Raw genomic sequence first — 15,516 nt, forward strand, 5'->3', positions numbered from 1 at the left:
TCTGATGTTCTTCCACCCTTGCATAATAACAATGATAACGCTCACAAATTATTTTTTACCTCTTCCCAGAACTCAACCTTCTCTTTAAATGGTGAGCACATATATTTTAAGTTACAGGCATTTAAATTGCTAGCGCAATAGTGCTTACTCCCTTCTTCCAGTTGCACTATGAAACTAATAAAAAAAAAAGGTTGATCTTTAAAAGGATTAAGGTAAAGAAAGCTGAGACAGAAAGAAAAGGGGAAAAATAGAAATAAGAAGAAAAAATAAAAAGAGGGTATATGCAGTTATATTTTCCTTGTCATAATACTTTTATTGCAAAAATTCTACAAAATAATTTCAGTTGAATTACATCTCTCTGATATACATACATGTCATAAAGTTGGATTTTGTACATACATTTATTAATTGCTCAGAGTAAAGTGCATTGTTTCTTACATCTTGTCACATTGCTAATCTTGTGTGTCGCTCTAGCCTTAAAAAAGATTTTTTTTATGGAATATTTACTTATTTGAAGTTTAACTGGTCGCTCATACCTGACATTTGTGTTTAAGATAAAGAAATTTAGCCTACCGTAACTGTGATGGCAGTCTCACTACTCATGTATGCTTGATCTCACAAAAAACAGCATAATTCCACTTTTTATAATATGAAATGGGTTCCTTCTTTCTTCATATGCATTCATGACTAGGTAATTCAGTGACCTCATGAAGTAAAATGGTCTCTGTCAGAATGCAAGGTTTATTACCTTACAAATCTTCTTTTCATCCTACAAACAAAAAATTCTCTGACCTGTTTCTCTGCTTCCTTAATTCTTATTTTTAATAAAATCATGGTTTCAGGCTGGACTCACCATCTATCTTCTTTTGTTTTTCCTTTGGTCCTTGGTCCCCAGATTGCTAGCATTACTATTGACGACATGCAATCATAACAAATGAGCATATATATATTTATATATCACGGACAATAATGGACAATAGAGGGGAAATGAAATTCTGTTAATACCATGGCAATATATGTGACAATTGGTGGTTCCACTTTCAATTACTTTCACAATATCAAACATATAATTACATGTACAAAACATGGGCATATCCAGTAACCTGAAATAGAGATTAATAGAAAATGATTTGTGGGATGTTTAGTACTGAAATTTAATGTGTCAGTTCTATATGTTACAGGTACTTAAATGTTAAATGTCCCATTTGCAGCCAACATCAAATTATGTAGAACTTTGCAGGAATTATGAATATGTTGCGTTTATGTCTTATCTTTGAAATTTAAATGTAAGCAGTGTCCTAGAATTCAATTGTGCAAGGAAACCTGTTCACTGTCTAGACTTCACTGTCATACACTATTGAATGACTTACTGACTTCATTTTTGCTTTGGTAATAACATACATAAAATGAGCTGTAAAAGATACCGGTACATGTGCATTTATGTACATCAATAACCCACTTCTTGTAAATGGCCAAAATTAACCTGATTGAATCTTTGCGCAGCACAAAACGTACACCATTCGATACAAGGGTCTAAAAATCAGACTATTTACCAAAAGGAATGCAATCCCTAAAGTTGATTCGACAACTAACGTCGTTATTTATCCACAAAAAGACATTTACAAGCCCTTTTGTTTTGAGGGAAGTTCTAAATTAGTATTATCTTTCAAATGCTTGTGGGATTTAACCTTTTCATTTTTTGGCCTGCAAATGGGACATAGTACCTTTAACAGCAATGTTAGATTTCAAACTACCATCCTAAATTATGAATACGGTAATGTAAATTAAATGTGCAGAATTAACTGAAGAAAATCTGTCTTAAAATTCAGCTATCTTTGAGAGATACAAGTACGCAAGTGAATTTTAAACAATGGAACATACCGGTACTCTGATGCAGATAATTCCATCGCTGTCCTTTTTATTAATTCCTTCCATCATTACTGATACCACATTAACGCTCTGAGGCCTGAGATGCAAGTCAACAATGAACATTAAAGCTAACGGAACAATAGAAGAGAACCACTACATAATCTAAACAATACAACCCTGTAATACACAATAAAGGCACCTAGATACAATCAGACAAACATCTACACACAGGTACAATCATACATGTACCACAACAATTAAATCAAAACAATTATTTATACAAGAAACTACATGTACACTGATTAATAGTCAATATGTTTTTACATATCTCATCATCATTGCTTGGACCATGAATTAGTGAAAGCTATCAGAGAATCAATAACTCCTTAAATGCCATTTTAGTATCTAACCCCAAATATATTTTACATTTAGTCTTCAAGTACAATGAAAGCATAAGTTTGGGATACACATTTCTTTTTTAATGACATTATTATTGATGTCACCGATTTGAGCAGTTTACATGATGGAACAAGAATATAATGATGGAGAAGAAAAAAGAAGATGAAGAAATAGATGGGAGGAGGAGAAGGGTGAGAAGGACAAAAAGAAGAATAAAAACAAGATATGAAAGAGAAGGAAAGGGGGAACACTAAGTCACGGATGAATGGGAAGAAAAAATGGGAGCAAAAGAATATATGCACTGTAGACATCTGTGTGTTGCTCTTAGCTCTTCAAATCAGACATCTGAGCAGTGGTTTTACAAAATCATATTACACTTGTTGTAATCCTAAAAGAGCTAATCAGTAAATATAAGACCATATTACCCTCTCATGCCAAAAAAGCCTATGGACTTTAAAAAAAAGTAAATATACAGTAGTCTCATATTGACCGCGCTGTATTTTGTCAGTTTCATTGCGCATCTATTATGCGTATGAGAACCTGCACACTTTTCGTGCACTCAATTGTGACGTAATAATCACACCAAAGGCACACTGTTTGCAGTGTATCGAAAATTTTGTCAAGCACTGGATGCATATGCATTGCTGATTTGACAAAGTTTGTTCAGTTCTTTGAGAACGGTCATGGTTGATTTATGTATTTGCTCTGGATGTCTGATTTGGATAACAATAAAAATATTGGCTGGCTTAACTTTCGGAAGATACCACATATATTGCCCTCACAAGACCCATATTGCCCTCGTCTTTGGCAATATGAGTCTAGTTTGGGCAATATATGTGGTATCTCCCTCAAGGCCAGTCAATATTATATAATTATTTCAAACTTTATTAATACAGGATGTGTATTCTATTGCTATCAATAAAGAGCTGCATATCACAAGTACAATATTTTAGAAAACTCCTTTGTAACCACCATTAGCATCTGACATCTTGGTTATTGCACCGTGACAGCCTTTGCCAATAACAATACTGGAAAAGTGTACTTTACCTTTTACCCCACACACATACTTTTCATCTAAATCTCTTCATACATTTACCCATTGTTCTCTAATATATGTTTATATATTTGTTAAAAATTGGACATATCATATTTCAATATTGGAAGAAATAAATACTAGTACTCTAAAGATGGTCACTATTTTCAAGATACCGTTTCTTTTCTCTCTTCTAAACCAGCAGAAATGCCAATGTGGGCTTTTCTGACACCAAATTGAAATAGTCAGCTTCCAAATGAAATTGCAAGTAATTTCATGTCAGATCGAAATGATGAGTTTTCTATTGTCAAATTGGTCATGGAAAATATCATGTTTTCAGACCTCAGTAACTAGAAAATGGTCAAATTATACTATACTTTTGTTTGAAAAGAAAACAGCAATGATACCACCATCTTTTTAAAGACTTTGCTATATATTACTAGAGAAAAAATTGTGAGACACATGTATGCAGATAAATGCATTAGCATGGTCTTCATATTGAATCAGTATGTACATATTCAGGGACTTATTTACGTTAACAATAAACAGAGATAGCAAAATAAGCTTTGACACAATAGCTGTTACAAAAAATAACATACAATATATAAATCTCCATTATATTTATACATTTCTCTACTTTTACATACCGGTATATTGTTTTGGTTTATTACAAAAATATAAAATATGCTCTTCTGCACTTTATTTGTAATAATGAGCTCTAATATTTTTTTTTACAAGCATGAACAATAAATTAAGCTTTTAAAATAAATGTACATAACTGAACAAAATGGAATGTCACTGCTCTGGCCAATTATTCTAAATTTTATTCACATACAAAGGTAAAAACAGTAGCTATTGGAACATACCCACAACTTGGTGTTTGGCAAATTTGATGGAAGATGGTATTTATTATTTTCTTTGTGCAATACTCCTCTATCCCAGCTAAATAGATACACTTAACATTAAATCAATATTTTTGTTTGATATCGGCACCAAAAGGAAGTGTATTTTCAAGCCAATTTGGGACAATTTGCAGAACATGATACTTTACAATAGGGACATTTTGTGTAAGATCTGATTTCATTTTTTTTTCATTCATATGTAAATCATGCAGCTGATCTCTAATATGAGGAATGTAGCACCGCTTTTTCTGAAGATCAGCAATATGTACCTTTTGTTCTACAAAATATTAATTTCAGTAATTAAGAAGATTCCTTCAAATATTTACAATAATTGATTCATGTGAACCCCTTCTACATTTCCAAGGATACAGGCAAGCGTTTCAGGCAATTAGTGGGAAAAAAGGAACTATCTTGCCAGTCCTGGACTGACGAAAGAAGGGTTCAGTGCCAGTTACTTACAATTACAGTAACTATTTCATATCAGACAACCACATTTAGATTCTTCTTCTTTTTTCTTTTTGGTATATGCACTGTACGCTTCTGATTAAGGATAGATGACATATTCTATCAATAATAATAAATAAACAAACTGAATTAGGAAGACTATTCAGCATACTTGATCTATATCAAGGATGGTTATCTATATAATACTCATACTCTTTCAAAATAAGAATGTATCTGATGTAGAAAAGAACCTGTGGTGATGCAAAATTTGAAGGGGATGAAAAAGCTCCTTCAAAAGAAGAATGGTTGGGGTCATGTTGATTGGACTCTACGCAGTTCAAACTCTTCTAATGGACTTTCAGTTTGAGATTGAGAGGAAATACCTCCTTGGCCTGCTGCCCCGCTCCTAAACAAGGCACGAGGCGAGAATGGCATGGGCCCACTGGGTGTATTGTTACCCGTGTTATATGCACTGCTTGGTCCTGTGGTGTAGTTACTACTGATACCACTCATGGTGTCAAACTGATCGCTGCTAGGAGTCTGAAGCTGAGGGGTATGCTGCCCTCGACGCTGCTGTTTGGCCATGTTACGCAGGGCTAACTCACTACATTCTTTGCAGAATCCCAGGATAGCATCGTAGGTAGGGGGCGGGCTCTCGGGTGTGCGTAGTCTCCATCGTGAACCCACGCTGAACTGGCTGGACGGGGAAGGGGTGAGGAAGATGTCCCCATCAGGGCTACTGGGGGAGGGGTGCATACACTGGTTGTATGTGGGAGGTATGTAGTCGTTAGGCTCTACTGTCTCCACTATAGGAATAAAGACAATTTGAAAACAAATTGGATGACTAATAACTTATAGCAGAATTAAAGGTACTTCACATGAAACGAGCAAACAAGAAAGGAAAGATCAACTTTTCAAGAAACGAAAATTGGCACATCTCGAGAAGATGTGAAGTTGGTAGTAAAAAAGAAAAATGATAGTGAGAACCATATGATGTGAAGTATATGATGTGAAGTATAGAATGTATCATATCATCATTAGATTTGTAAATTCTGATACAAAATAGATAAGTCTACATGTTAAATGATACCAGAGTCTTATATATCGCCGAATATAACAAGCTAAAATGCAATGTAAACTAATTCACTTTATTGAGGAAATACATAAGATTTGGGGATTTATTTTAAAGTTTAATTCAATTCTTCCATTATCGATTTATCCTTTATTTAAGTTTTGCCATGTTGAAAAATCAGGATGCAATGAAATTGGCATAAGACTGAAGGTAAAATTGGAAGAAAAAAAAGTGTGATTTTATTTAAATTGCGAAAAGTGAATGATAACTTACTTTGTAAGCCTGCTATATCAACCCCTTCCACACTGTAAACGTCTCTGCTAAGCGTCCGACTGTATGGACTCTCTGGCCCATCTCTCTGCTGCCTCAAGTACTGTAAGATGACACAGATACAGAGAGCCACACCAAACATGACGAGTAGAACAGCTACAACAGCAGCTCCCATCGCTATGCCATACTCCGCTGGGGAAGACGATCCTGTACACAACAAATGTCCCAAATCACTATTTTAAAATGCATCAATAAATATAAATAACAAAAGATGGACGTATTCTGGTACATGTATGTTACTCCTAATGTCAAACAGTGATAGAAGTTACCAATTTTCGAAACCTGTTTTATTTCTATTTTCACATGTGTTCTCTATTTTACAAGCTTACAGCGATATAAATGTACATGTTAAACTCAACTTAAGCGAGTGAATATACCTGAAGATAAACTATTTTCTAAAGGAAAAGAGTTGGTGATATATGAAACATGTCTAAAGGTGTACTATGATGTAAAAATTGTCAATAAAGCAAAGAACAATTTGTCAAAACTCTCATTTGCTATGTTCCCTCGAATAATATGACTCAATTTATGTAACACTGCATAGGAGCTCTATTCTACAGAGTCTGCTCAGTAATATCTACATGTATGATATTAATTTTGGTCACAACATGATTTGGTGCTTTGGTAATACCAAGCAATATGCATGGAAAATTGAAGAGGAAAATGTTTGTGTTTGACAGAAGTCCAGAGATAAGGCAGAGGTTAAGGGCAGCCAATTTTTTAATGTTACATTTAAAAAACAAATTTCTGGTTAAAACGGGGCCCTTTGGAGCATGTGCCCTCCTAAAACTACAATTGAATGGCTTCCATGCATCTGAGTCTACTAGTTAGAAAGAATAATGATGTTACTAAGCACAAGTAGAAACATAGTTCTGTGACATTAAATGCAACAATTGTATGGAATAAAATAATCATTATAATTATAATGAAAACTCTACGTATACATGTATCATTGATATGAATTGAAATTACAATTTTGATGGTGTATAAAGCATTCACATTTTCTCTCTCTCTCGCTCTCTGAATTCCTTATTACTTCTTGCGATTGCAGTTCCTCTATACTTTTTAGGATCATAACAGCAGAATTGTGATAGATGCCTTGTATATCTTTTATTCATTTGTTTATTTACAATAAATCATAATTTAATTGTGCTTGCACAGGAACCATTTTTTTATACAAATTTATTTCCTATACTAAGCCATGAAATATATCTACATGAGCAAGACAATCATCAAATGTTCAAAACCTTGACAACAGGTAACACCTTATTTCTCACATGCCTACAAATGAAAGTTCAATAAAAACAGTTTCATCATTCAAAGAGTTATTTTAGGATCTCAGGAAACACTTAGAAGTGTATGATTTCCATTTAGATGTCGCTACCCTATTTTGCTCCTCGCTTAGTCCCTACTGATCCCATTGTAAAAGTGAAGCAGCTTGCATGCAATTCCCTAGAGTCAAGTTGAGCTTGTTGCCCACTTCACCATAGAGAAAGGAAACACCATTCAGACATGTAGAAATGAATCAAGTGTGCAGCTCACGTCTACTGCCGAGGCTGGCTATTGCTTTCATCCAGCCAGCCCAATTTCAACTTCTTAATAGTAAAATTATTCTGATCTTTAATTCAGAATATTATTTAGGACAGTGAATAAAACATGTCCTCTCAAAGAAAAAGTAACAGCCATTTACATTATTCATAGCTTGCTCATCATTTTACAAAATTCAATTAGCTTTGTAAATATCTAGAGCATGTGGAACACCTTGACCAAGTATGCTGTTATGGAAATGTTATGTGAAAAAATATGTAGCAAAGAGAAAATCCATATTTGCTGATAAGTAAAGGTGTCAACAATCTTTATTCAGATTCCTTGCAGGCATGGGTACTGAAGATGAGGCAACTTTGACTAATGTGTATAGGAATTATCCTGCCATCTTTAATCAAATGCGACTATGTGACTGATAATTGCACAATGTTGCAGGTGCCTTCAACTTTACATTAAAAACAAGATACAAATGTCACCTTAGGTAGGCAGAGGCATACAAATGTTAACACAATGGTCAATTTTATATTTATGAAAGAATTTGCATGTGTCATGATCTACTGGGTCAAATTATCTGCCACAGGTCTTAAATGATATACTATAAAACAAGGAGCTTCCAATATATAACAACCATATTTGTGAACTGTTAACATCAGCCATTTTCTTGGAACAAAGATTTTGCAAATTGCAAAAATTAGGAGTTGTAGTTCAAACATTTTCGGGCATGAAACCTTGGTGAGATTTAACAATGCTTGAAATTTACATTGGTTTTACAACCAATCTGAAATATTAGCTTGGAAATGATGAGCTTAGCTTACCATTAGGAATACTATCATTGTGACTGCAATCATAACCTCGGAAGCCCGGTGAACAGGAACACACAAAGCCAAATCCTGAGCTAGTTGGAGTACATGTTCCCCCATTCTTACACGTACAACGGGCTATTACTGCTGCTAAGTGATGTCCTGATAATGATAACAAGCATATAATAATATATCATGAAAGTCCATTCTTACATTCTTCTCAAACTAATGAGTCTTAGGTCACATTTATTAAATTGTTATCATATAGTAGCATCCTTGTACTTAAGATAAAAATGTAACATTTTAAAATATATATTGTTTATTGATACACTTGGACATTTAATGATATATATTTTACATCAAAATAGTATGTTTTTGAACAACTGATTATATAACATTATCAAATCTAAACGAATAATTTGAACCCTTTATCAAAAGGATTGCAAGTTCTTCAAGAGAAAAGTTGCGAGAAGGTTGGTACACAGGTTGGCTCACATCATTTTCTCAAATTAAGTTAGAGAGGTGTTTTTCTTTATGACTACCGGTATTATATCGCCTATTTGTTTATGTTTACTTTATTTTTTAGACCATTGTTATTAGCACATGTCTATCTGGCATCTACTGCACCAATGTTCTTGTAAAAGTCTATCCAATATTTAATTCAATATAATAATTGCTGTTTAACATTATCTTCAAAAGTCACATTCTCCTTTTTAGACATTTTTTAACTATCATATGTCAATGAACATTTACCATATTTCATGTTCTCTTGTATTTTACTTTGAATATGACAATATTAGACTATAGACTTTTGCTACGTTATTTAAAATTGAAAAAAAAAAATTAAATTGAACTAAATTGAATTAAAATGAATTGAATTGAGTTGGTTAAGAATGATTAAATTAAGGTCGAGACATTGCAACTGCATGAAATTAGGAGAACAAGGAAACAACGTACATGTACAGAAAGAACAAAGAAATCTGACAGCTGGAAGTAATTTTAGCAAGCACTACAATTATCAATATCTTTTAAAAGTTGTAGGGTTTCTTACTTTTGGCCATGCCCATGAGTTCACATTTAATTCCTGAGTATTCTTCAGTACAGATGCAGTAGTATCCAAGATCTCTATACTCATCTATATTGGGTTCATCATCTTTCATACATGTACCTCCATTCTCACAATGGCAGTCTGATAGATCAATCGGTTCTGCAAATATAACAACACATGCCAACGTTAGCGCTTCGGTTGCTTTCCTCACATTCGACCACATGTGCAGTTTTGCACAAAACAATATGCACAAGCTGACGGAAGGATTGCTTTATGTAACTCAATGGCTTTGACTAATTACCCATTTTTGGTCTTGGTTAGTGCTATGACAATCCTTTTACACCTGTCTATATTACTTTGCACTGGGAACAGTTTAGTTATCTTAAAACCTTAAGTACATTTACCCCATGATAAATACTATTTTGCACAGGGATACTATTTTGTGTGGCATATAAGGAGTCAATAATGATTCTAATCAGGTGTTATGCCCCCCACTCAGTGTTATTTAGAGTACATGTATGCATGTTCCCTCTCTTTGAAAGCGCACCCTACCTCCGATGTGTAAAGTCAATACAGGCCAGATTTTTTAAAGCATCCCCTATCTCCAGTGTGTATAAGTCAATATGGGCTGGACTTTGTTGCATGAAAAGTACCCCTTTACCAGAGGTTTTGGAAGCACGAATGCTGTCCCTCCATCCCCGGAATGGGGGGGGGGGGGTATTTACTCAGGGTAGCCACATTGGCTTTAAGTGTAGAACATGAAAGTGAACCTTTGCTACCAGCCATAGAATCAGGAAACCTTATGAAAGTTTCACTATTTTGCAAGTTATCACTAACATAATATGAACAAGAACTGGGTATACATCTTTTGCATCTAGCACAATGTTGAGAATTTTAGGATCAAGACTGGGAAGATGACATCTATACCACTAACCCGCACTCTGGCGCCTGCGTAGCATTCTGGCACCCTCTCTGTTAGCTTGAAGACAATGCATTTCATCCTCATCACCCCCAAGCTGACAGTGGGGGAGCCCGTCACACAAAGCACGCTTTGACAGGCAAATCCCAGTAAAAGGGCAGCTGAAGAAACCCAAGGGGCAACTACCTTCTGCATCTGCAAAGAGACAAGAAGAAGATCAAGAAATGAAAACCAGGATGATTCATCTTTAAATGAAACAAGATACATGAGGTCAATATGAAGAATAAAACTTCATATAAGAACATAATAAACTTAAGTTAAGTTCCTTGTCTACATGCTCAACCTTTTTTGTTGTAGCATCAAAACAAAGTTCCCCTATAATTTAATAGAGAAAGAGGGAGAAGGAAGAGAGAGTGAAAAGAGAGAGAGAGAGAGCGAGAGACAGTGAGAGAGATAGAGAGAGAGAGATACAGTGAGAAGAGAGAGAGAGAGAGAGAGAGAGAGAGAGAGAGGGGGGGGGGGGGGTAAAAATAGACGTTTCTCCTGCCTTTATTCCTTTATAATTAGTACACTTTAATAAAGATAGAGAGGTTTGAGCAAGACAGAGAGACACACACACACCCACACACACAAACACACACAGAGCAAAAAAAAGATAAAGATGTTCAGTCAGGAGTCTCCTTTCACTTTCATCACTTGCAGAAATAGAGAGAGAGAGAGAGAGAGAGAGAGAGAGAGAGAACCCCTGTCATCCATAATCACTTATACCCTGCCACTCAATACATCATTTTCAAGTTCTTTGTCCTCACAAATGCAAGGAAGAGCGTATATGTCACGAAAAGTTATTATACAGTACGTGACGCATTCCACATAAAAATGCTGCAGTTAGCTACTGCAGCACATGATGCAATAACATTCTAATTTTTCTTCGAGCAGAGAAGAGGTGCTGAATTGCGAAAAAAGGGAAGTACAAAGGATAGATGTTCATGTCCGATTACACCTTGGGGCTTACAATTCAAATTCATGCAAGATAATAAGCATGGGAGCTGGATTGTCATTTTCAGGTAATCTCTTTGTAATTGCATTGTGAATTTAGATTTCCAATCCATAGTAATGTCAGTTGGCTAATAACAAGGCATCAGAAGATTGTCTACGATTACAGTCTAATGTTTAAATTCATGTGTGCTTTGCAGCTTGAAGACATTTACATATCATCAAAGAAAAATACTCACTTTAATCAAATTGAAGACTAGCTTTAATATATGTAATGGTTATCCTGTTAGTGGATTTCAGGATACTAGCACATCTAGAATAACAGCAGAATGTATTACCGTAATCGTTTTTATAATGAAGTAGTATGGTTTGTGTGACTGTTTTCTGCTATTATCATCATAGTAGCTAAGTTAAAAGAAGCATCTTAAAAATGTGAATAAACTTCAATCTACCAACGAGACTGCCTTTTTACAGCATTTGGACAGATGCTTGGCTTTAAAGTGTGGACATTGGCAATGTGGGCTTTGAAACTGATGAGAAATGGATAAGATAGTCAATCCTACATTTTAAATCTTCTAAATAAATCTAATTCATATACATGTTACCCTATTCTTCCTTACCGCACAGAATGAAAGCATGACCTAAATAAATAGTCCTGAGTAAAATTAAACCAACATTACGACCATTGTGACCAAAGGAAATGTGTTGAATTAGTCTCCAACGGCTTCCTCTAGCTACGTTTCTTCTCTGATACACAGTGAACGAGTCATAAATGTGTATTGATGAAAGAGAACTGCTCATTTCAATCCATAAAACTTCTCTTAGCAAACACCCAATGATTCATCGACTGTCAATGCGCCTTGCCTTCCTCACACCTTTCTACTTGTAAGTCTCTTTCACTCTCTCTCTCTATCTCTCTATCTCTCTCTCCCCCTCTCACTCTCTCTCTCTCTCTCTCTTCTCTCTATTTCTCTCCCACCACTCTCTCTCTCTCTTTCTCTCTCTCTCTCTCACTCTCTCTCTCTCTCTCCCATCTCCCTCAGCCTCTTCAGACCAAATGGAATTCATATGAGACCTGTATGAATAAATCTGATATTTGAAAATGCGGATAGATACCTTCTCGTTTAATTTCTTTTCCTTTAAATGTCGTATAACAAATTATCCTATAGCGAAACGGGCATACAGATTCAACAAAAACATTGTATTAGAAACTGGGTTGAAGGGGTCAGTTGTCATGACAGCTGGCCAATCATCAGTGCATGTTTGTGATAAGCTACGTCCAGTTATACCATTTGTGTACGATATGATGATAAGACTAGAACAAGATCCTGATTCTCTATTAAGTCTTAGTTTGAAACGATGCTGAAACTGGCATTTTGTTATACAGCATTCAGACTAGGGCAAATTGAATGACTTATCGTATAGCTATACAATGAATTGTGATAGTGTGAACTCTTTCCCTGTCTCTACAGGATATGAATAGTCTCTTGTTGTTTTTACATAAATCCTTTCCTTCCACGCCACTTATCTCTTTCCTTCAACCTGTATGATAAAGCAATAGCTCAGATGACATGTGTTAAATATTTATAAATACTTAAATTTCCTATGGATACTGGATTAAGCCATGGCTTGCTGTTGAGTTTCATATTATATTTCTGGTTGACGTTAGTGTTTGCTCAAGGGTTAATGTTGGGAATATGACAGATGTAAGAAAGAGATCAAAGAACAACCTGCCACTATTTTAGATATGTCTTCTTATCTTATACATGTATATTATGTTAAATTGTTATATTTCTTAATTGCTATTGTATTGCTGCATTACAATTCCAATTCCTTTCAAATTAAACAATGAGCTGACGAGGATCCTTACAAATTCTTTGATTGTTTTATTCATACTACCAGGTCTGCATATGAGGACTACCACACGGGACTGTGTCTTCCGCACTCAGACTCTCAGGCCCATGTAATATGAGTATTGTGATCATCTCACCCCCTCTATACCATCACCTTGGCGATGGTAAAGACGGGTGATCGAGATGCCTCCTCCTGTCAGAGACGACGGAGAGGAGAGGCTTTCATCGTCTGATTCCATTTCACTCATCGACGAAAGTAAATCCTCTAAACGTGATGTAAATGTCTGAATTTTGTGCTATGCCGCATCAAGTGCAATCTGCAGGCACAAACTCTTCACTGTGCATAGTGCAAGGCCTGATATATCTGAGCTGCAGACTACACTTGCATTTATAAACCCAGCACTGTAGTTGTTCCTGACAACATTCAACACCACCAATGACTGAACAGTGGATTTAGGCTTGGCCCAATTAAGTCATCATATAATTACTTGTAATGCCTAAATGAAGTCTGTATAAGCAGACTATGTCAATTACTCCTCCAGGCAACATGTATTTCTCCATCTTGCACCCGGCCCACTCTGTTTCATCTTCAGCTTCCATCTTTCACACTTGGATTGAAATATTGTTCTCCTTTCTTTACACCGTGAATTTTCTGCAAGTGCTTAACCCTAAGATTTATATGTGACTACATCTTATCACATTTCATTTTAGAGAAAATAGATTTAGGCCAGAATGGTCTTTTGATGAAGTCACTGTCCACTCTCTCTCTCTCTCTCTCTCTCTCTCTCTCTCTCACCCCTTCTCTCTCTCTCTCTTTCCCTCCCTCTTTTAAGAAGCCTACTGACACCTGTATACGTGTAAACCTCAGTTTTCACCACTTCAGAAGTACAGAGGTTTACCAGGTCAAAAGAGTGCTTTAATAATAGAAGGATTAAACAAAAAATTGTTTTCAATAATAAGGGGTGATTTTTGTCTCTCTTACCAGAGTTTGAGCAATCAATTTTGTATGGTACATATAACAGCAAATGTAGATATTCATATATGGATGGAAACAGGAGATTTAAAACATACTAAAAGAAGTAAATAGGACATTCAAACACAAATTTGAGAAATAATAAAAGCCCATCGATGCTGCAAGGGCACTTGAGTGAAAGATGGATCTTGTTTATTTGAATTTGATTAAATCAGCCACTAAACTCACAAGCTTGGGTAATTTGTTATTCATCAGAGCATAACCACCGGGTCAGCAGGGCATTTGATTGGACAGCTGTTGGATGGGTAATCATGCAAAGATTCATTCAATCAAAATTATCCAGGTCAAATCATGTCTGCAGAGAGACAAGAGAGGCAGGCACCTCAACTGCTCATATAACCGACACCCTCCTGTATATCAATGCTAAGACAATGTCAATGATCAATACAAGTTTTCTCAAAATTAATTTGAATAAGAACAGGAATTTGAATTCAATTCAACTTGAATTCAACCTAAAGTAGTCAAACCTGCATCTGCAGCCACCTGTGTATGAAAACCACCTGTCTACAAAGACCAAATTTGGTATAAAACTACTCCTTTATACACAGGTTTGATGTGAACACTTTGAGTGACACTGTGTAGCAGATATGAGCACCATCTAAACTTGAAACCAATTTCATTACTATTGTTCATAACATTGAAATGTTGTCATTTGATACTAATATTTACTACTTGTGTTGTGACCCCATAGAAAATGAAGATCTATGCTTTTGAGACTTGAAATTAAAGCAATCTTTTTTTTATTGTTGGATTTATTTAACACAGATTGCTGGATTGTCTCTGAACGGATGCCAATAGCTTTTAATATCATGTATTACGTATGAGGCAGGAACCTCTGAACCCCCAAGGTATACAGCCGTATAATTTACATGTATGCATATATGTATGTACTGAGAACAAGAAGGGAATTCAATCTTATTATCTTACACAGAGTGAACGTCCTCCTGGCTCTCTCTCTACTATCGTCATGCATTCTCATCTATCTTATCTGCATGACTACACATTTCATCATTTGCATAATGCAACCCTCTAAGCCATCATACATAGATTCATACATATGTCCTTGCAGAAATTAAATTCTCAGAACAAAAAACACTTCAAAAGCAGGACAGGTGTGCAAATTGCACGTGTTATTCACATTATTAGCGATCCAATGGTTAACATTCCATTATGGCAGATCTTACGTTGAAAAAGTGAAAGAAGTATTAATGGAATATACCCCGGGCGGGCCTAGGGTTGCTATGATGCGAGGCAATCCTTCTTGCCCTGGAGATGA

General features: G+C 35.5%; 1 protein-coding gene across 1 annotated transcript in view; it reads right to left on the reverse strand.

Annotated features, from left to right (window-relative positions):
• Positions 1-4,392: 4,392 nt before the first annotated feature.
• Positions 4,393-15,516, reverse strand: part of LOC115918297 — a 36,504-nt gene continuing 25,380 nt past the window's right edge. Inside the window, exons 3-7 of the mRNA XM_030972682.1 lie at positions 10,377-10,556; positions 9,446-9,601; positions 8,410-8,556; positions 5,993-6,196; positions 4,393-5,453 (exon numbers count right to left, since the gene is read on the reverse strand). Coding sequence (XP_030828542.1) covers positions 4,960-5,453; positions 5,993-6,196; positions 8,410-8,556; positions 9,446-9,601; positions 10,377-10,556 — 1,181 coding nt within the window. The 3' untranslated portion in view covers positions 4,393-4,959. The remainder of the gene's footprint in view (positions 5,454-5,992; positions 6,197-8,409; positions 8,557-9,445; positions 9,602-10,376; positions 10,557-15,516) is intronic.

The sequence above is a fragment of the Strongylocentrotus purpuratus genome, unplaced genomic scaffold, assembly GCF_000002235.5.
Source record: "Strongylocentrotus purpuratus isolate Spur 01 unplaced genomic scaffold, Spur_5.0 spur5_scaffold_6, whole genome shotgun sequence".
NCBI lineage: Eukaryota > Metazoa > Echinodermata > Echinoidea > Camarodonta > Strongylocentrotidae > Strongylocentrotus > Strongylocentrotus purpuratus.